This window comes from Polyodon spathula, chromosome 1 (assembly GCF_017654505.1).
Source record: "Polyodon spathula isolate WHYD16114869_AA chromosome 1, ASM1765450v1, whole genome shotgun sequence".
In the NCBI taxonomy this organism is placed as follows: Eukaryota; Metazoa; Chordata; class Actinopteri; order Acipenseriformes; family Polyodontidae; genus Polyodon; species Polyodon spathula.
The window spans coordinates 61,825,366-61,848,710 of record NC_054534.1 but is presented as its reverse complement, the minus strand read 5'-3'; the positions used below and the strand labels follow the sequence as shown (position 1 = coordinate 61,848,710).

Genomic DNA, 23,345 nt, shown 5'->3' with positions numbered 1-23,345 from the left:
CTTTGCATGAGCTGGCTCCTTCGGTAAATCCACTACATCTTTACGGTCTCAAAGAGTATAGGTATTCCTTTGGCCCCTGGTCACAGAGACCAAATAAATACATGTCCATAGAAAGGTTAGTGCCTCCTCTCAAGCTGGCTGTATCCTCCCCTATATGCGCTAGGCTCCGTACCATCAGTCCAGCAGTAGCAAATCACTAGCAGATTGGATTATTGCTTAATCGTGGTATTGATGAGGTGGGACCAGGAGCACCTATGTGTCCTCAAAAACCCGGCCCTTGACGTGTGTCAGATCAGTCTTGGTAAGTTAGCCTAAATAGCACCTCTGTCTGTCGGGAGGCTAAACTTCATGCTTCCTAATAACCCTCACCCTCCCACAGGCACATACAGCACGATTGTAAATGTGTTGATAACTACCTGTGGTTTTTAAAATGTCTAATGGAGGATAGGTTTTATAATCCAATTGCACTGATAAAAAACTATACTATGATGTACAACATGACAGTATGTAGTATCATTGTCATGTAACCTTTTAAAGTGTGTTCCTGTCAAACTGGAATAGAGTGTTGACATTTTCAATGTTCCTGGTAGAAGTGAATCGCATTAAATTCCATTCTAACACCTTGACAGACTATTGGTAGTGGAACTGGCATATTTCTGCTTCATGTATCAAAGAAATGATTAACTTAACTTTTTCCTTATAAGAAATCCAAAAGTTAGAATCCAAAGTGTGTCCATAAGCACATAGCCTCTTTTTAAAGATGTATTTGCAGTGTAAAATAACAATGCCATCATTAAAGCGGAACCAGAAAATACAGCATTTTTTTCAATGCATATTAAATGAAGAGCTTTATGTATGCCTGTGTTTGTGAAAGTCACTGTTGACAGTACATACCATAAACAATAGGGTCCCAAACAGTGACAGACAACAGTATAAATAAGAAGGTGAAAACTAAAGGTTAAACACTTCTTCATATTGTTGGTTTACATTTTATACAGTACAGCGTTGCATATTCAACCCCCTGTGGACTGGGGTATAGGCAGATATGTGAAAAGGGCAGATTTGCGAACATCTTTAGAAAAGGAGGCTGTCCCAGTAAACCACAAGTCCCATTAGGGTTGAGTGGTTTATCCTCTTAAGGTAAAACTGGAATAAATGATCAGTAATTATGAAGCATGCTATATATTTGAATTAATAAATTGTTTAGAAAATGTGTCTTTTCTCTCTTACCCGCTCCCTCGCTCATCACTTACTGTTCCATTTTTGTAATGGGATCGACAGAGCCTGCGTTTCAATAAACCTCCCCTTGCCTTTGTTAGTTTGAAACACAGTTGCCTGCATCTGCATCATCGCACAAAGCTAACATGCAATTTCTGATTGTGCATCTATAGATAGGTATTTGTATTTTTATTGTTTAAAATCAAAGGGATAAGAAACAAAACATTGCAGTAATTGTTCAGCCAAACTGCTCAGCAATAACACAGTGCCTTAGAGACAAGCTTTTTATTTTTGTTAGGGATGCAAAATAAGTAAAATGAATTGGTTTTTAATATATTTCAGAGACACGCCGTTTGAGAAAAGCAACATTATATTGTAGTAACAATGAAACACAGTATACAGCATGCCCAACAGCTGGCCCCTGCCAATCCTGGAAAGTGGTTCCACCTGCCACTGCAGGTCCCCTCCCTTAAAATGTAGCCTAGCCTGTATGGCTCCCAAAATAATATCACGAACAAACCCATGGGATACAGTTATGCATATTTATCTGTATCATGCCAATCAGTGCAATTTCATCCCCTTATCCCACAAATAGACTTCTCTGGGGATTGAGCTTGTCATCTCTTGTGTCTGTGAAGTGTGTGTGTGTGTGGGGGTGGGGTGGGGGGGGGGGGGGTGATATGCTACAAGGCTTGGATATGGGCTGTAGTATTAGTAGTCCTAGTAGTCGTTGTATTAATAATAATAATATTTATTTATTTATTTATTATATCCCAGGGAGGCAGCTTAGATCCTCTGTTAAAATGCATGGTTCCAAAATGTGTTACGCTCAGAGGGCATAGCTGGTTTGCTTCTTTTCTTTGGAACTCGCTACCAACTTATTAGAGAATCCACAACAATAGCCAAATTTTAAAAATACCCTTAAGACACACTTATTCTATGCTGTATTTTTTTTTAACTCTTTGGCTACTGAAGTCTGCACTATTTATTATAATGTACTGCACTTTTATGATGATCGATTTTATCTCTATTTACCTATTTTATTGTATTTTATTTTTTTATCTGTAGAATTTTTTAACCGATTAATTGTTATTCATTGAGTTTGGATAATTTTAACAATTACCGTCTCAACTCAAATCTGCCCTGTCTTGCTAAAATATTAGAGCTAGCTGTCACTTTGCAATTAAATTGCCATCTAACTGCAAATAAACTCTATGAACCTTTGCAATCTGGTTTTCAACAACTACACAGTACTGAAACTGCCCTTGTTAAAGTTACAAACAATCTTCTTATTGCAGCTGACTCAGGGGTGTTGTCAATTTTAATTATTTTGGATGTTAGTGCTGCATTCTACACTGTAAATCATGCTATCCTGCTTGATAGGTTAGAAGGTGTGTTTGACATTTCTGGCATTGCGCTAAAATGGTTTCAGTCTTATCTTACTGTGCGTCAACACTGGACTGGTAACATCTGGTGTCCCACAAGGCTCAATTTTGGGCCCCCTACTATTTAGTATTTACATGTTTCCCCTTGGCCACATACTAAGATCACATGGCCTGAGTTATAATTTTTATGCAGATGACACCCAAATTTATGTGCATACTAAATCTGATGTTGATCTTGCTGCCTCTGTGCTTGCTGATTGCATTTCTGATATTAAGAATTGGATGTCACAAAACTTTCTGCATCTTAACTGTGACAAGACAGGGGTTATGTTGCTAAGCACTGCCCATCAGTCACATAAAATCAATGCTGTAAACTTGTCAGTTGATTCTACTGTGCTTGAGTGTAGATCCAAAAGGAGAAATTTGGGAGTTATTTTTGATCCTGGATTAACTTCTGAACCTCATGTGCAGAATAATGTTAAGGCATCATTTTTCCACCTCAAAAACATCGCTAGGGTGCAACCTATGCTTTCTGCTTCTGTAGCTGAAAAGCTGGTTTATGCATTTTGTTTTTTTTGTGGATTGATTATTGTAACACTCTGCTTTCAGGCATCTCCAAAAGCATGCTGTCCAAATTACAACATGTTCAGAACTCAGCAGCTCGTATCCTGACAAGGTCACTTGCAAGGGATCATATCACTCCTGTTCTAGAGTCCCTGCACTGGCTGTCTGTCAAGTTTCGTGTTGATTTTAAAATTGTACTTCTTACTTTTGGTTTGGCTCCACAGTATTTATCTGATCTCCTATTAGTCTACACCCCTTCACGCAACCTTCACTCAAGTTGTCTTGGATTGTTATGTGTTCACTCTGTTCACTTACGTTCTATGGGCGACAAGGCTTTTTGTTGTTATGCCCCAAAACATTGGGACACCACTCCATAAGAGATGAGGGATTCTGCCACTCTTAATGCTTTTAAATCTAGCTTAAAGACCTACTTTTATAGAAAGGCATTTTTATGACTGTTTTTATTTTCTGTTGTGTTTGTTTGTAAAGCGCTTTGAGATGTTGCTTTTTAAAGGCGCTATATAAAATAAAGTTTATTATTATTATTATTTTGTAGTGTTGATTTGTGTTTGATTGTTTTGTTTTGTACAGCGCCTTGAGACACCTAGGTGTGAAAGGCGTTATAATTAAAGTTATTATTATTATTATTATTATTTATTATTTATTATTAGCAGACGCCCTTATCCAGGGCAACTTAAAATTGTTACAAAATATCACAGTACAAAGTATCACATTCTAAAATATCACATTACAGAATATCACATTGTAGATAAGAGCAGTTATAAAGTACAATAAAATCAGTAGCAAATAAGATCAAATTCAAATAAGAGCAAAATTAAGAATACAGTATATTGTTATACAACCCTCTAAGATTTTAAATAAGTTAAAAATAGAAATATTGTATGTCAATTCTTTTTTCTTTTTTTTTTAGAAATGTTTCTTAATATAACATATAAAGTGGTTTCCTATTTTCAACTTTATGGAATGTCAGTTTTGCTCCTTTGGCCATAATCTTAAATCTTTTTTTTTTTTTTTTTTTTTTTTTACATCTGTATAGAGCCAAAGGAAAACAAATAGCATAGAGAAAATCAAGAAAGTACAGTTTTAGATTAATTTACTGCAGCAAAACTGATTTACAGAGGAGGCTTTTTCAGATATTAAATGTTTGTATTGATTAGCACTATTTATTGACAGCTGTCTCAAATTGAATTGCCCCAAATGAGGTGTACATTTAGTGCAGATTAATAATTTGCGTTGTTAGATTACAATTGTATCAGGTCAGTCTAGCAGAGTGATATATTTATTTTGTTGGATAGTTTCTGCATATGCTAAATTTCCAGATGATTACAATGCTGATACTTCACTGTTTCCATTTAGATCTGTTTGCATGTATAAGCATTATGCAAAACCTAATTTGGCTTATTTTACAGTTTACTGAGCTATGGCATGTATTCTATAAGTAGTAGCTATACATTTGACATAAGTAGACAGCACTCCACTATTTGGTGTACAAAATATACCTAATGAGTTCCAAGATGTATCACAAAAACAGTTCTGCACAATTTAATGAAGTTTTAAAGTGGTTTGTTTGTGTCATTTTTCTTACTGTGTTGTTAAAACAAAAGGGGATATTTACTGCAAAGCTGAGCATGTCTTAAAATCTGAAAAAAAAAGATTTGTAAAAACAGCCTATCAATAAAATTGCACACGCTCAATAAAACACTATTTGATAGATATCACTTGCACCATTAAGAACTAAACGACAAAGGATGTAATTTCAGTTCTGCCATGCAATATTAATCAAAAGCCTTTAAAACATATTGCAGATGGGAACGATGACAATGTGACACTGAAGAACTGGGAGATGGAAACATATATCTTAATGTGATTTAAAAGTAAACTCCATAAAACATACAGCTGTTTCGTCCGACTTTAACAAGTCACCACTAATTCTGCCATATGCATACTCTTCCAAGTTCCAATGTGAAAATTCTTTGTGTTCAGAGATTGTTTTTACACATCTTTTCAGTATGCATTATATCTGACCACAGAACAGAGTGAAATACATTTTGACACAAGCAAACAAACCTTATATACGTTATGGTTTAGCAATAGATAATATTGGTCTTACTAAGTGTCACCAATAACTAATATTTTGTGGTACCGGTCATGGGTTTTGAAGTGAGTAAGACCTCATGCTTATGCACTGTACGATCAAGGCAAAACCATCAGCACAAAGCTTCTGTATGTAAACTAAACCTCTTGACTAATATAGTACACACTGTGAACAACTACTTTCAAGAGACATTTTTATCTTCTACTTCATCCCAGAAGAAAACCTTTGATTTAGTTTAAATGCTAGCAGCTATTGCTTTTTATTTCTCCCCTCTGCGTAGCATCATCTTAACAGGATCGATGCGGAAATAAGGGAAGAACGTCCACTTACTAAGTAAACACTGATAGTCTATAAGTTAATATGAACAGTTGACCCTGTCCCTTATGGTATAGGAAGAGAAGTGTTCTGACACAGGGCTAACTGTACATGAATGAGTGGTCAACCGTACATATTATTATCTCATCTCTAGCTAAACAGTTTAAAGTTTCACTACATTTGGAATGTCATTCTCTGTTATATTGTCCGATAACTCTTTTTCTTACATGCTGATGTATAACAGTGAATAAATCCATTTTTGGTTTGGCTTAGAGGAGTATCCTCATTTTGTATTTAAATTCTCTAAATTTGGTTGGATTTCAGAACTGTATAGTAGAGAAGAAACAACAGTCAGTAGTAAGACCCTAACTTCAGATCTTGGGCACTAGCTCACTGAACGACCCTCAGGCGAGTCACTGCCTTTTGTGCCCCCTGCTGCCCAGCTGTGCTGGCATGACCCCACCACTGTTGAAAAGATGCTGTATCTCAGCTGGATTTCCCCGAGTAATTAATGTAAAATGTAAAATCAAGACACTGTGCAGTGTACAATCAAAATAATAAGCATGCTTGTACTTTGATTCTTGTAAAATAATGGTGTGCAGCCCTTAACCTATGCTATCCACAGGAGAAATGCACACTTTGAGGGATAAAAGCATATTGACAAAGACAATATTTACATCTGAAATGTTCTGTGAGTCATTAGAAACAGCCCTGCTTTATAGCTTGTTTAGTCCATGTCCAAAGTGACCACTGTCTGTATCTAAATATTCAGGTGATTTCCCCCTGCCCCCCCAATGTTAACAGCCTTTTTTCTGAACAAAAGGTTCACTGTTTCAGATAGCGTGGCAGGTACAGAGTGTTATCAAAGTGGCAATTGTTCTCCCAGATATTTGTGTGGGTGTGGTCAGGTTAGCATTAGCAGTAATCTGAATCTCAGCCTTTGTGACTGTAGTTTATAATGGTGTACTAACTGAGAAAGATATTTTATCATCCAGCAATAATGCAATTTCTCTGAGGAAAAAGGGTATACATATATAGCATATCTCAAAAGGCACAATGCAATAATGCTTTGATGAGTTTGAAAGTGTTTTGGCTGACTTGTATATTATTTTCCTGCTTGTGTGGTTTTAGTAGATCCCATTTAATTGCAATCATTCAGCTCTATTGTTTTGGCAAAGCAACAGACAGTCAATTAATGAAACCACAAAAATTAGAAAATAGTGCTGGGGGACAACAGTTAAATATTGCTTTACACTTTGTGAGCAATTTATAGTGACATCATGAGCTTTTCTATTTATTATCATTGTGGTGAGAAATTGCAATTCACGTTCACTTGTGCATTTGTTTTGTTTAATTTCTGTATTATAGTTGGCAGTCACAGAAATAGTTGTACACACTGCTCATGTGTGTGATTATATAAAAATAGTTTCTGATGGTCGCATTCTAAAATGTATTACAAAATCCTATATAATTTGTGTGAAATTGGAAATCTGTTCTTTATGTGGCCTTCATGGGTGTTAAGGTCATTAGCTATATAGTATGAGTCTTCCTGTGCTGTAATCAAATGTGAAACGTTGTTTGAAGCACCCATAAAGGAACATCTGCTTCATTGAATGACTTCCTGATAAAGAGCTTGCGATATTCTTGCTTGTTGCCATTGCTTTGTTTGTCAAGATACAATATTGTACTCATTTTAGTGTATGCCTATGGCTTGAAGTAAACCGTAGCCTATTACATTGAGTTGTGTCAGTGATCAATGTCCCGTGCATGCATTTGTAGTTACATTCATGGGGTGTATTAAGTAGCTGTTCATATAGCTGGTAGTTACAATATTAAACAGTGAAAGCGATCAGGAGTCTCAAGCAATTTTGTCCAGATGTTACATTGTAATGACATTTCTAAAAAAAGATTACTTAACAAAAGCACTTAATTACATTGGACAGTAGCATATGCCAGCACAAAATCAACATTGCATATTAGCCTGGTAAAACCCATTGTTAAAGTATGTTTTTTTTTTTTTTTAATGAATTAATGTTTTCATTTATTTTTATTTCAGAACAACCACCCAACCACCAAGGCCAGTCAACCTTACAGCCAGTACCACCATTACACAAACAGCGCCCATCACAGCAGCACCCGTGTGTCACCTCCCTCAACAGAAACTCCTTGACCAGTCGGAGGAAACAAAGCCCGGCCCCCCCGGCCGCACTGCCCGCCGAGCTGCAAACCACACCCGAATCCGTCCAGCTGCAGGACAGCTGGGTCCTAGGCAGCAATGTGCCGCTGGAGAGCAGGTGAGCTGAAGCCTACTTATGGGGATATTTGTCCCAGAAATGCAGAACCTGACAAGAACTTTACATCTCTTACAAGAAATTGTTGTCTAAATTTCAACGCTAGCTTTTCTGGTGTGGGCTGTTTTCAGTTTCTGTTTGACAACTCGTCAAAGAAACAGTTTGGCCACTCAGTGCATTCCCAGCAGGAGTTTGAGACCCTTGCTGCTGGGACCCCAGCTCAGAGCAGAGCAATATGAAGGTCTTGCTCTTTAATGTCTCAGGCCTCCATCTGCCAGCCCACCCTCCAACTAAAGCCCCATTACTAATCATCAAATACCCATTGAAACAGTTTTCAGCTTTTAAAGGTTTAAGGGTTCAGTGATACCATCATATAGACTTCAACATTTGGAGGGGGGGGGGGGGGGTGCTGCTTTTACGGTGGTGGGTCAAAAACAGCGTGTGCTAGCAATATCAGTGAAGATATACCACTATTTAAAGTGCAGGGCTTTTAAATGGTTAAAGATAATCTGAATTTCAAAACATGACCAAAATAAGAGCAATCCAATCTTCAGTTATGTGTCTGCTTCATGCTTTTGAAAAGGAGGAGTGCACCAAATCTATATGACTTCAAATGGCCTGATGGGAATTGTGGTTTAATGTTGACTATCTTATATTCACAATATCAGTGCATGTATAATTAATTAGGGGATGAGTTTGTCTCAACATATGTCATCGTTTCACAAAAACAGTATTTCAGTAGAAAAACTGACATGGCAAATTAGAACCAGTTTTGCATCAACTTTATATGCAGTCAAAACCAGCATTTCTCTAACTATAACTTGTAGTATCACTGTCTGTTTTAAAATGAATAGAAATGCCAGCAACCACTGGGGATCGCAGCATTCTTCATCCGATTTGATCCACAAACATGTCCCTCTTTTAAATTGCTTTGCAAGTAATGCTTTGTAGTAGCTAAGAGAAATGTATTTTAAACCAGGATACTTTGATAATCCTAAAATGACTCTGGTATTTTCCGGCCAAGAATATGATTTGCATTTGGCTTTAAGCACATACAAAACACATTTATTGAAATATTTAAAATAAGAAAATATACTCTTAAATTCGTAAGCTTGTATGCATAGAGGCAGTGTCACATGCACCTGTATGCATAAGAGTTGAAGAAAAAAATATATATTCTCCTTATTGTGAGATAATTAATTGCAGTTTGCATATCCACATATTTAAGCTGTATTAGAAACAAAAATACAAATATCTAGAAATTGTTATTTTTTTCTTCCAACTTGGCAAAAGCATGTACATTTGGTAAAGTAGTCCTACAGTAGGTTCAGTTTGTGCAAGTGATTACTAAAAGCACTGAATCAAAGGATAGTATTTAAGTTGAAACATGTAGAAACAGTCAGGATTGTCATGTTTTGCAACTGCCATAGGTTTTACACACAATCTTCTTAAATGGGTCAATTGTATGTCCATTATAAATCTTGGCTTTGAAAGTCCTGTAAAAGCTGCTTACAACTGTTATCTAAAGAAATTAATGTGTGTTCAGTGACTGATGGCATAATACAATAACAAAATTTTTAAAATAAAAGGTTTAGTTTTTGCTGTTATTATGGTTATTATTATAATTATTATAATGCCTGTATACAGTACTTAAACAGTGGCAATGGCATTTGTATGAAAGATAAGTGGTTTCAAAAGAATACATGGAAAGTATGGTTGTTGTATTTTATTTATTAGTGGAATATTTTCTAAATAGGAATGAACTGCCTTCACTATTGAATGTATGGATTATTATTTTATCTTTTCATTTCTGCTTTTGGAATATAATGTATTGTAGTGCAATTTAAGTCAATATGTAATCTCATCAAGTAAATACAATTTACTGGAGTTAATTGTTATTATTACTGTTGTTAACAAACTCCCCTAAGATACTTCGGCATATTTTTGTATGTATGTGGCATATCAATTATTGTAACTTGACAGCAAATTAAAACAAAACAAGTGTTAATTTTCCTTCGTAGCTGAAAATACAATTAAACACTTTGGATGCATTGTTACAAGTCCTGGTCCAGATAAATGTGTCTGTGTATAATCTGGAAACTTTCCAGTTTATGGTGTTAAAAATATCAATTAAACTGAATACTAAATGAAGAAGGAGATGTTTACTAATTAAATCATATTTAAAGAGCTGAGATCTAATAACATTATTTTTGTTTGTAAAGGTAATTTATGACTGGCTAAATAATCCAATGGCTTATAAACACTTCACAACTCAACTCAGAGATATATACACTGCATACATACACAGTAAAAGCATGCTGTTGCTGCTGTTGTGCAGTGCACAGTTGTCACTCGCAGTTAGTCTAGTGCAGTGTTGCTGTCAGTAACCACATTGATTATGGCAAGATTATAACTGTGTGTTTCCAGCAACACAGTTTTCAATTGATTTACTCAGCTTATTGGTTTTCAAGCCTTACAATCTGCTAAATTCTCTAGTCTTAAAAATCACAAGTGGTGGCTGTTTTACAGATACTGCACATCTAAACATTTATTTCTAGTTGTCACATTGTGACTGCAACAGTTTCAATGTGTGCTATATAACAATAACATATTTATTTGTCTTTAGCAATATAAGAGGGAAACAGGCCTTTTTAAGACAAGGTCTCCCTTAGAGCTGTTTTTTATTTGTATTTAAACATACATTTCAAGAAACACATTTCTGAGCCATAGCTCTGCCTTCACATTCAATGAATGATTGTAAATCTCTATTATCCCAGTTCTCACATTTGCCAGTTAGGAACAGTCGTAATCTTCAGTACAGGAATCAAAACAGTGGTTCAGGGTTGCTGTTGCTGGTATTTTTTTAATTGTTGTTGTTTTTTTGGGGTTTTTTTTGTCTTGTTGCTGTGCTATGAATATTACATAACCTAGCTGATGCCCGAAGTATATAATTTCACAAGACAGATCATTTAGTTTTGTGTTGAAAGCAGTGTTTTCTCAGTTTTTTATATCTGATTTTTATTTTTGTTGTTCTTGCTTTTATATATTCACGTGTACATATTTCTCTGTGATGTTTTACATCACCTCAGTAACCATTAATGCTTTCCACGTGTTTTAATTACTCAAATACAACTTTTAATGTTTTTCAAATTAATGGAGTTAAATAATCTTTTTTTGTTTATTGTATGCACAGTGATTTAGTTCTGTTGTCTAGAAACCAGAATAAAATACAGCTTCATATATATACAGTACTGTGCAAAAGTTTTAGGCAGGTGTGAAAAAATGCTGTAAAGTAAGAATGCTTTCAAAAATAGACATTTTAATAGATTATATTTATCAACTAACTAAATGCAAAGTGACTGAACAGAAGAAAAATCTACATCAAATCCATATTTGGTGTGACCACCCTTTGCCTTTAAAACAGCATCAAGTCTTCTAGGTACACTTGCACAAAGTCAGGGATTTTGTAGGCATATAGTCAGGTGTATGATTAAACAATTATACCAAACAGGTGCTAATGATCATCAATTCAATATGTAGGTTGAAACACAATCATTAACTGAAACAGAAACAGCTGTGTAGGAGGAATAAAACTGGGTGAGGAACAGCCAAACTCAGCTAACAAGGTGAGGTTGCTGAAGACAGTTTACTGTTAAAAGTCATACAACATGGCAAGACTGAGCACGGCAGCAAGACACAAAGTAGTTATACTGCATCAGCAAGGTCTCTCCCAGGCAGAGATTTCAAGGCAGACAGGGGTTTCCAGATGTGCTGTCCAAGCTCTTTTGAAGAAGCACAAAGTAACAAGCAACATTGAGGACCGTAGATGCAGTGGTCGGCCAAGGAAACTTACTGCAGCAGATGAAAGACACATCATATTTACTTCCCTTCGCAATCTGAAGATGTCCAGCAATGTCATCAGCTCAGAATTGGCAGAAAACAGTGGGACCCTGGTACACCCATCTACTGTCCGGAGAAGTCTCAACTATGCACGAAAACACAGGAACCGGGGTGCAGAAAAATGGCAGCAGGTGCTCTGGCCTGATGAGTCAAAATTTGAATTATTTGGCTGTAGCAGAAGGCAGTTTGTTCGCTGGAGGGCTGGAGAGCGGTACACGAATGAGTGTCTGCAGGCAACAGTGAAGCATGGTGGAGGTTCCTTGCAAGTTTGGGGCTGCATTTCTGCAAATGGAGTTGGGGATTTGGTCAGAATTAATGGTCTCCTCAATGCTGAGAAATACAGGCAGATACTTATCCATCATGCAATACCATCAGGGAGGCATCTGATTGGCCCCAAATTTATTCTGCAGCATGACAATGACCCCAAACATACAGCGAAAGTCATTAAGAACTATCTTCAGCATAAAGAAGAACAAGGAGTCCTGGAAGTGATGGTATGGCCTCCACAGAGCCCTGATCTCAACATCATCGTGTCTGTCTTGGATTACATGAAGAGAGAGAAGCAACTGAGGCTGCCTAAATCCACAGAAGAACTGTGGTTAGTTCTCCAAGATGTTTGGGCCAACCTACCTGCCGAGTTCCTTCAAAAACTGTGTGCAAGTGTACCTAGAATTGATGCTGTTTTGAAGGCAAAGGGTGGTCACACCAAATATTGATTTGATGTAGATTTTTCTTCTGTTCACTCACTTTGCATTTTGTTAATTGATAAATATAATCTATTAACATGTCCATTGTTGAAAGCATTCTTACTTTACAGCATTTTTTCACACCTGCCTTAAACTTTTGCACAGTACTATATATATATATATATATATATATATATATTATATATATATATATATGTGAAAACTGTATTCTTTTATGCTAATACAATTGCTCAGAGCAAATGTTTATTTTTAATAAGTACTATTTTTTTTTTCTCAAAAAAATAGGTGTCAAAATTATTGGCACCCCCACAGATTCTTATAAATAAAATCAAACAAAATGAAATCTGCATTAACATTCTACTTTTTTAAGTACATCTCAGTCTTAAGGAACTGTATTGTGGCCTTCCATGACTTCCTGTTTCACTGGGGTATAGAAATGAGATAACACAAAGAACTCACAAATGAAAAGAGTCAAACGGTTGTTGACCTTCATAAATCAGGCAATGAGTACAAAAAAGTAGCTAAAAACCTAAATATACCACTTACCACTATTAGGGCAATAATTAAGAAGTTAAAAACCAGTGGAACAGTGGTAAATCTGCCTGGTAGAGAACGCAAGTGCATCTTGCCCCCACGCACAGTGAGGAAGATGGTTCGGGAGGCAAAGAAGAATCCAAGCGCCACTGTTGGAGAATTACAGAAATAGGTTGTATCTTGGGGTCACCAAGTCTCCAAATCTACAATTAGACGCCACCTCCATGCCAATAGCCTATTTGGAAAGGTTGACAGAAAAAAAGCCTTTATTGAGAGCAACCAACAAATGTAAGCGCCTGGAGTTTGCTAAATGGCATTGGCACTTGGATTGGAACCGGACGCTATGGTCAGATGAGACGAAAATAGAGCTCTTTGGCCACACACACCAGTGGTGGGTTTGGTGTCGAAAGAAGGATGCGTATGCAGAAAAGAACCTCATACCAACTGTAAAATATGGTGGTGGATCTTTGATGTTATGGGGCTGTTTTGCTTTCACTGGTCCTGGGGCTCATGTTAAGGTCAACAGCATCATGAACTCTACCAAGTGCCAGGACATTTTAGCCGAAAACCTGGTTGTCTGTGCTGAAACTTGCAGCAAGTGGATCTTCCAGCAAGACAATGCCCCCAAGCACACATCAAAGTCCATCAAGAAATGGTTAATTGACAACAAAATCAACATTTTGCATTGGCCATCTCCCAGTCTCCGGACTTGAATCCCATTGAAAACATGTGGTTTGAATTGAAGAGGGCAGTCCATAAGCGCAGACTGAATGATATCAAGAATCTGGAAAGATTCTGTCTGGAGGAATGGTCTAGGATCCCTTCCAATGTGTTCTCCAATCTCTTAAAAATTACTGAAAAAGGCTCAATGACATTATCCTTGCAAGGGGAGGGTGCTAATAACTGTGACACTATAATTTGAGAAATGTGTAATTTTAGTTGATTCCTGGAAACGATATTGGCCTTGGAAAAAAAGGGGTAACGCAGTAATATCTCAGTCCTGGATATAAGTTATCAAAAAGCACTTTGTTTTTTTGGCTTGTTCAGCAACCATGTGGCAAAGCAAAATTGCTGAAATAACTTGCCGGGTTGATTTGGAATAAACCACCAGTTTGGGATTCTTGCATGCTGCATTAAGATTTGGTGCTTTGAAACGATTCTTGCCAGACTGATTTTGAATAAAAGTTCAGCTTCAATTCGTGATTTTTGGTTTTTGTACTGCGTTTTAATTCTTTAATGAATAGGATAAAGCAAAGGCAGAATACTGCATACATGAGACGAACAGGTATATGTAATTCTACTTTTATGCACAAGTTCTCATTTTATTAACTTACTCCAGCAGTTTATCATTTATTTTAGTTGTTCTTTATCTATAACAAACCCCCTGATATAACGAACAAAAGGCTTGGACCCCAACAGGTTTGTTATAGCGAGGGTGTACTGTATGTGTGTGTGTGTGTATATGTATATATATATATATATATATATATATATATATATATATATATATATATATATATATATATATATATATATGTGTGTGTGTGTGTGTGTGTGTGTGTGTGTGTGTGTATATTTTAATTTAATAATGATATTATATTAATATTTTTTTGTAAGGTTATGCTGCAGATGAAATATCAGTTAGCAAAAGGCCGCTGCATGCACATACTGTATATTTCTAATATTTTTATAAAACAGTAGTGATACTGCACTAATGCAAATAAAGAAACAATAATATTGTACTCCTTATTGATTGATTGTGAATGTATATAAAATTATACTTAAACGCGTATTTTCGTTTGAGTTTTGCAAAAGTAATACCTGGTAAAATACAACTTTAGTCCGTTTCACTTTCTAGGTGTGTTCCCCTCGGATATATCTTTGGGATTAAAGCATGTCTCCGGCTGTAAAGTATGTTGGTCATTAGGGGAAGCAGCTGTTTTAAGAAGGCATCAAAGAAAGGGAGAACATTCCCAGGTGAAATTACTTGACGTGCAGGGCAACCTGAAAGTAGAAATGCGAATAGAGCTTTCATTGGCCTTATTTTTCTTTCAAAACAGCGAGGCCTGCCAAGTGATTGCAAGTGCACAACAGGTATAATTTTTTTAATTGCTACAGGGGCGTCATTTCAGAAAATGCTGGGCCTCTGTCCCAAGCGGCATCATGAATGAGAAAAAAGAGGTAGTAATTGGCCACTTTACGATGAGAGAGCGTGCCGCACTTTGTCAAAATCATTCTTATTCTTCAAATAAATTATACAAAATGTGCAATGAACAGTGTAGTTAGAAAGTGTTACATCGTCAGAATGTGGTATGCGTACCAAAACTTGACCTGTGTAATGGCATAAAGTGGTACGCTGTGAGGTTTTGGTACAGGTGCAATCAGTTGCAATCTGATGGGTGTTTTGCTATTGTCAAAAGAGGTACATTTTATTGTTAATACTTTTTTTTTTGCAAACTAAAACTGGAAACAGACAACCAATTTCTCTTAAAGGAAAAAAAAACTGTTCACGACGAACACGACTGTTCAACTGTTCTCAAGACAAAATGAGAAGTCATGGCTAAGTTGCACAAGTAAAAAAATGTGCAAGACCCAATGTATTGCTTATGATAAATATTTGCATACCATTTTCTTAATGGTGGACAAATATTATAAATTACATTAAAAACTAACATTGACAAGACTGAAAAATATAAATGCAATTAAAAAAGATGTAAAAGACCAAAAACAATAATGTACCAGATTTAAATGCCTGTTCCCCTGCTTTCTTAGTGGAAGTTGTTTAGCCATGCGCCAAGCACTGTGTGCTGGGTACGACTTTTTAACGCAGCCCTCTAAATAACACTACAATGACACTGGTTTATAAAAAAGCCGAACCTGTCATTTGACTAAATTGCGGTACATCATTTTTTTAAAAACGTTTAGAGCAGCTGCTGGGACACTAGACTACTCTTATTTCAGATAATTGAAAACAATTAAAAACAATGAAAGAAAAATGCAAAAAAGTAATGTATTGCATGGGTTTTACAAAAAGAGCCAAGGGTAAGAATGCAACGTAACTTTATTTTAGCACGGCCATCCGAATACACCTGACCAGATTTGATACACACAACCTTGAGTTAAGATTGATACATTTCAACAGTCACAAACAATGACACTTTCTATCAAGTATAAAGCAATGAACATAAACTGCTAAAATAAGTATCACATTCCTATGAATGTCGAAAGCAGAAATATGTAGCAACGTATAACATGTTTACACAGATAATCACGAATAAACTAAAATAAAGTGGGTAACGTCTCACTTTCATCATGGCAAACTTGTCAACACTAGCCTGTCAGTCTAATGTTTTTTATTTTGTCGGATTGTCTCACAAAAACCAACAGATCGCTCAAACTCTCATCCCCAGTAGCCGAACGCAGGGTTGTTTATATATATATTAAAAACATTATTTTGCCAGTATAATTTATGTTTATGCAGAGTTAAAATCACCACTTGCCAAATGTTTATTTCCTTTCAAAAATATTGTGTCATATCATACTGTGGCTTGAGCAAAGCGTTTATTCTATGTAGGCTCAAGTTTAACTAAGTTATTATTATCTTCATGGTTGTTTTGTATTTGTTTTTAATAAATGTTATGGGGAAGTGGATACAAACACTTTTATTGATATAGAGAATACTGTTTTTGACGTTTTAATCAAGTCTACGTGTGGGAATATCTAACCCTGTTTTAATATATACAGATAGCGTATACGTTTTTAGTGAAAGATGGTGTTTTAAGAGATATATAGATAGATAATTTGAGAAACGCACAAACATACGATCATACCAAGAAACACGCAGACTTTATATATATGGATGTGTATATACACACCTGTATTATGAATGATAAGAGTGCAGTACTTACAGATCGATCCTTGTAATGCGGTTTGGTTTTGTTTTTTGTATATTTTATAAACATAAATTGTTTTAGATTTTGCGCCTTTTTTGGGGTGGGTCTCGGCAGTATACATTATAGAGAGGAGGGGTTTGTGACAGCTGTAATAATTTAATTGCACATAAAAATAAATCTTAATGCTTAATTGTTTCTGATATGTCGCAACCAATGTACAGAATATCGTATTCATTTCTCTTTCAGTAATATTTCTACAAAGAAAACCTATAATGTAAATATCCGGCGATTACAAACTTAAAATGACAACTCTGATGATGGTTTAAATTGGGAATGTTAAATAATAGCTATTGTCATATTATTTAAAAAGTGTTATTATAACGATTTAACACAAATATAATTGCACTTAAAAATAAATCGCACATTGCACTACCACGTCTTTGAAGTAGCTTAAAGTTAACCGCTGTTATTAAATAAAATAGAACATGATACAATCAAAAGTGTTATTAATATTATAACAATGTGTTTTTTATTTCAACCACATATAACTTAGCTTTAATAAAGATCCTGACAACATTTTTAAAAGTAAAACAATTTTCTGAATTAAAGTTTACAGACAGAAAATGGAGACGGCTTAACCTTGCCTTTAAATTCTAAAATCTGCACGTGCGCCGAAAGGCTCAAAAAGGCACATGCTAACTTATTTCACGGTTAACTTATTTCCCATGACACCGGATCCGGTTTAGATTAGAAAATACTTATGTTTCAAAAACCTATTTTATTATTTTCTGAAGAAAACTTCGACCGTCTTATATGTGATTATATTATAGGAGGGTCAAGATGTGGAAGACATACTGTCATATAGGTCGTTTAGAATATTCAAACAAATGTTGATTTATAGCTTCTGTATGGCTATTTTTTAGTCTCACAGTTTTGAATGATATGTGTAGTTGAAATAACTGTTATATGCACATTCAATCAAACTCTCAACTCCCTTTTTTTTTAGCACATAAGCTGCTGTGATTCTGGATCTCTGCGTGACAGTCTGCTAACAGCAATATCTCATAGAGTCATACCAGGTGCAAAGATGAAACTTGGTAAACTGATAAAAATATCACAAATATTGTAAAATCAGCACAGTAGCACTGTGTGAAGCATGCCTATACATGATCTTGAAATTCATAATTTAAAGTGATATTTAATGTATTTAGTCAATTTATAATGTTTAAAAAATAATATCCATGAATTTTTATATTTTATTCGTTTAAACCTACGGCCTTCTTTGCTAATACAAAGTCACATGACCAAAATTTTTTTGCACTATTAACAACAAATGGGCCAATAGTTAGTAGTCAGTAATCAAACAACTTCAACCTTTACTGTATTTTAAAAATCTACTGTAATTTAATATATTTAAGATTAACATTCAGACTAAGTGAGTCTTAATTGTTGACAGTGGTAACCGTAATGAACCACATATCAATCAGGAATGCTTGGAGGAGAGTATATTAATAGGGTACACTGGTATATAAATCGTTTTAAATGTACTTTTATGGCTGTACTGGATCAAAGATGGCAGTTTTAAAATCAATATATGAATGCTGAGATTTCTAATAAGCCTAAAAAAAAATGTTTATAGCATTTTTGAGTGGTGACTGGCATGTAATATATGCTTAAGAACACTTTAGACAGGGAGGACGAGAACCACACATTACTTTCACATTGGAGCCTGTTAGAAGGAGACTATTAAATAAATAACAAATGATACACACTGGGGATCATCTACAGATACTGCAGCACCATGCCAGTGTTCCACTTGCACCTGCTGCATTTGCTCTGATAAAGATAGCAAGTGCTGCTGAAATAGCAGTGTTGAGGTGTTGTTAGTCTGTGTCATTATTCCTCTGGTGAATCAAAAACTTCATAGCTAAATACACAATGTTTAAATCCTTAATGTCTAGAATAGAATAAAGCTGTTGTTTTTTTAGCTGTCATGTTAGTTTTTGTTAATGGGCTCTGAAAGGTCTAATGTGAAGCGTTTCTATTGGTTCCAGTTGTCTTTCTACTTGAAGCATAGAACTTCCACTGATTAAATGGTTGGTGCTTTCAAACACTCAGGAGCTGCTAAAAAAAAAACTCTGTAGTGATGCTTGTTTGAGCGGCATTCAAAAACATGAAAAGAGATAACTGGATTAGCATAGTAATTTGTTGCAGCATGTCTAATCAATTATAAATGGTCAGCCAGTCTCTTTGCATTAAAAAAAGTTTACACAGTTACAGCATTTGCTAATCTTGTCTAAAAAAAGGTAATCTAGTCAAATGAGAAAGTACTTGGACCTGTAAATAGGGCCTACCTGAGCCAGTGTCTACACGAGAAAAAAAAATATATATTCAAAAGTCCAGTTTAATGTAATTTATAGTTGAATAATATAATCTTTTGTTGAATATCTAACAGTTTATGTTTTTTAGATTGCATTTTTAGTGAGAATTGTGAAGCGAGTTTTAAAATGCAATTAAATTAAATTAAATTATACCTAACGTTAACATAAAAAAAAAAAAAAAAAAATTGTTGTGGTACTTTTTAGAATGCATTCATATAAATATATGCTTAAAAATGTTAAGCACTAACTGCTAATAATATAAATGATTAAAATATAAATGATTATTTCATTATTGCTTTGTAATTTAATTATATTAACAAAAATTTCATATGAATGTATTTAACTATGAAATAAATATTGTTGATCAAATTTAGCCACTTTTTTTTAATCAATTTAATAGATCTGTACAGATGTTTTCATTATTTGCGAAACTGCAGAACGTTTGATCAAGGCTATATTTTTTTCAATTTTCTTAGTGTTACTGTGAAATATACAGGTTTGCACTAAAATGTGCATTTAATTTTAATCTGATAATTTCACTTCAAGAGAAAGAAAGAGAACAAATAAAACATAATTGTACATTAATAACCTAAAATTGGATTATGATGGATTATGGATTATTAGGCAGTTTTGTTATGATTCATTACGTCCATCTCAACCATATTTATACATTTGATGAAGTTCCTTTTTTTCATGGGGACCACTCGCCAATAGCAATGTCAGCTCATAATTACTGTGGCCCTGGTACTGTAATATTATCTGGTTTTACCTTGTAGTAATTACTTTTTGTAAATATTTTTTGTTGTTTGTGGTATTCTTTTAAGCCCCTTTTTGTAACACATTCCTGTGCTCACATATATGCAATAGAGTAGTGTTTAGAAGACGAGGTTGTGGTGGGAAATCACTGTGAAGGCTGTGTGTGCATTGTCATCTGAGTCTATGCAAGAGTCCATAAGGACCTCTGTGAGTGTACTGAGTACTTCTCCGGGAATACTCACCCCAGCATAGCGATGCTGCACAAGGTAGCTCTCCAGGGACTGGAATGTGTCTTTACAGCTGAGCAACTCGGCATCAAACACAACTAAAACAAAGAGCACTCCCTTTTCATTACAGGCCAAACAGCAGGGATTTAAATGCTGCTTTGGTTTATTATCTCATGAGTATATATGTATTGGAAGAACAACCGCAGCCACAGTAGTAACAAAATAATAATAATAATAATAATAATAATAATATTTCCACATATGCTTACTTTGATAGGTTAATTTAATTTAAAGATAATAGATAAAATATTTTAAAAAAATCTAATTTTAAGGGCAATTTTTTTGCCCCATTGTTTATGAAGGAAGTGAAATAATGTGTATATTAAAAACTAGAATTAAGGACTCAGCGCCGAACTGCAAGTTGCTTTTTGGTAGTTTCATATTATTGTTTCTTTTCATTTTTTTTTTCCATTCAGCCAAACTGCACTCTCTTCAAAATGTATGTCATAGTTATATTTTTATCCATTTATGTTGAACCTGTTTAGGACATTCTTTCAAAGGTATTAAAATCTAAGGATTCAGAGAGGCCCCTTTATAGGCCTATTCTATATTTGTTTTGTTGTTTACTGAATATGCCTCACTCACTGCTTTCAAATAGAAACTGTGGTAACAGGAACACTGCAGTGTGTGTTGCTACTAGCTATGAATGTAATGAACCGCAGCTCTCATCCTTTGCTCTGATACAGATAAAATAGTGAATCCCCTCCCTGTCTTTCTAGCGCACTTCTTCACTGGCCAGCCTTAGCGTGGTTCCCCTCCAGCAGTCACCCAATCTCTCACAGTTGTAAATCTCTTGGTGGGCCTCTTCCCAGGTCTATGCACATTAACCTTGTTTGAATGTCTTCTTATATACAATAGCATTGTATTTTCTTAATACTGTTCATAGACATATCATTTTTGTTTTCTGGCAGTCTCTGCTGGCAGTGTTTCATGCTGCTCCTGAGATAGATCTGTCCCATTCCACATTCCTGATGTGGGAGGATTAGAGCAATGTCAATGGACAGATATAGAATGTGCATTTTATGGTACTTTGATTTTTTTTTTTTTTGCCTTCTCCCTGTTGTGTGTGGGGATGTTAATTTCAGCATTGGGTGATAATGTCTGAAACAGGTTACTCACATGCACACATGGTTTTTAAAATATCTTCAGGCTTAGTTTAAGTTATTCAGTTGTGTCTAATGCCTAGCCCTGCATTATACAATATCGTTTCCCTCGCTGAGTCCCTCTGTGTAGCAGTCCTACTTCAGAGCCTGAAGAATTTCCTCTTTTCTTTTTTTTTTTTTTTTTTTTTTTTTTTTAATACATTCACAGAACAGCACCACTCTGATCATTGTGGGAGGAAATAAGACACAGCATAGAACCTGCAAAATACATTCCAGCTCTATTTTAATTCCCACCAAGATGTTGTTGTTTTTTATTTTTTATTCTACAGATAGATCTTGAATCTGAGTATACTTGGTTTATTTTCGGGGGGTGGGGGGGGGGGGGGGGGGGGGGGGGGGGGCTGTAACACTTTGTAAATGCACTATTGTGAATATTGCAGAATAACACCATTCTAATTGTTTATCTTTATATCTCATTTCCATGTGTAGAAAATTAGCAAACCAAGCAGTTCTTGAAAATGGGCATGACAACCTTATAGAGATGGATGTATTTACTCCTCCGTGCCACGATGGCGGTTATGGGGATGGGTATGTTACTCTAAGTGTTCACATGATACTGGCTGTTGATATAATGACAGGGGCAAGGCTTATTTCTGCAGTGCAGTTTTAGTATAATTTCATATAAGTATTATTATAATATTAAATAACAGAAGACTACTTGACCAAAAATAACTTTGTTTTCCATAAAAATCTGATATATTTTTGTGTTAAAGTAAATGGGAAGGAATAATTTTAGCTTGTACTGTATTAGGTTTGTAACTTCCTGCTATGTCTGATTGGAATGACACTTTAAAAAAAAAAAAAAGATCTCAGGTAGATGTTGGGAATTTCTTTCAAGGCTGTAGTTAAAAATGGTCATTAAATCAATTCCATTACCCAGTTAGATAGTTATTGAAGACTAATAAGTTTATTAAAACGTAAATGAGATGACAACCCAATAGTGTTGCACCTGTAGGCCAGTGACTACAAGTAACACTTTAAGCACGGAAAATAATTAGAATGAAATGGTGGATACAAATGGCATACTGAAAAACATACAGAATCTGATTTAGTAGCAAGGTTGTTTATATGTTAGAAACTGTACTTTAAAAAGTAAAACTCACGTGGGTTAAACGTCTGTTTAAAAATATTCGACATAAACATTACAACTAGTGTGCAAAATGTATATGTTTATAAATAATTCTATAAGCATTCAAAACATCAGCAAAAAAAAAAAAAAAAACTAAAATTAAGTGTGATTCTTGCCAGCGTAGAGTTCTAAATGTGGTTGCTGTATATCAGCTAGATAAGCCACAGCAAGAGACTTTATGACTGCCTCCTATATACAAATGTAAACAATACTCATTTTTATGCAATGTTTCAATATTTTTTAAATTTCTGTTTTTGTTTTTGTTTTTTTTAATCTGGAATAGTTATGTATTTAATAGAACAATTAAACCACAACAGTAGATAATTGTGATAATTGTAAAAACATACCGATACAAATGTTGTATAATATTTTAAAGGCAAAGACAATTGAGAGATTATTATTATCTCACAGCTAGAATCATCCCTTGTCTGTTACATTATCTCATGTCCTTATAGATATATATATATATATATATTATATATATATATATATATATATATATATATATTATTTTTTTTTTTTTTTTTTTAAAGAGTGCTGTTTTTGAGAATTGCTTAACTTTGCTATTTCTTTTTTTTATGTTATTTGCAAATTAAAATTAACTTAATTAGGTTCACAAGCTACTAAACATATTTCCTAATATATTTATTTAAATGAGATGGTTATTTGAATCATATTTCTACCACATATTGAATGGGAATTGCGT

The 23,345-nt window shown here is 34.9% G+C and overlaps 1 protein-coding gene across 20 annotated transcripts in view; it reads left to right on the top strand.

The window, feature by feature from the left end:
• The window catches only part of LOC121320601 (teneurin-3-like), a 280,613-nt gene that overhangs the window by 198,020 nt on the left and 59,248 nt on the right, over positions 1 to 23,345 (top strand). For 13 of the 20 annotated variants that reach the window (XM_041259197.1, XM_041259133.1, XM_041259143.1 and 10 more), the window contains 2 exons: positions 7,655 to 7,892; positions 21,940 to 22,038. In XM_041259197.1, coding sequence (XP_041115131.1) covers positions 7,655 to 7,892; positions 21,940 to 22,038 — 337 coding nt within the window. The remainder of the gene's footprint in view (positions 1 to 7,654; positions 7,893 to 21,939; positions 22,039 to 23,345) is intronic. The other 7 variants (XM_041259216.1, XM_041259160.1, XM_041259152.1 and 4 more) reach the window with 1 other exon arrangement.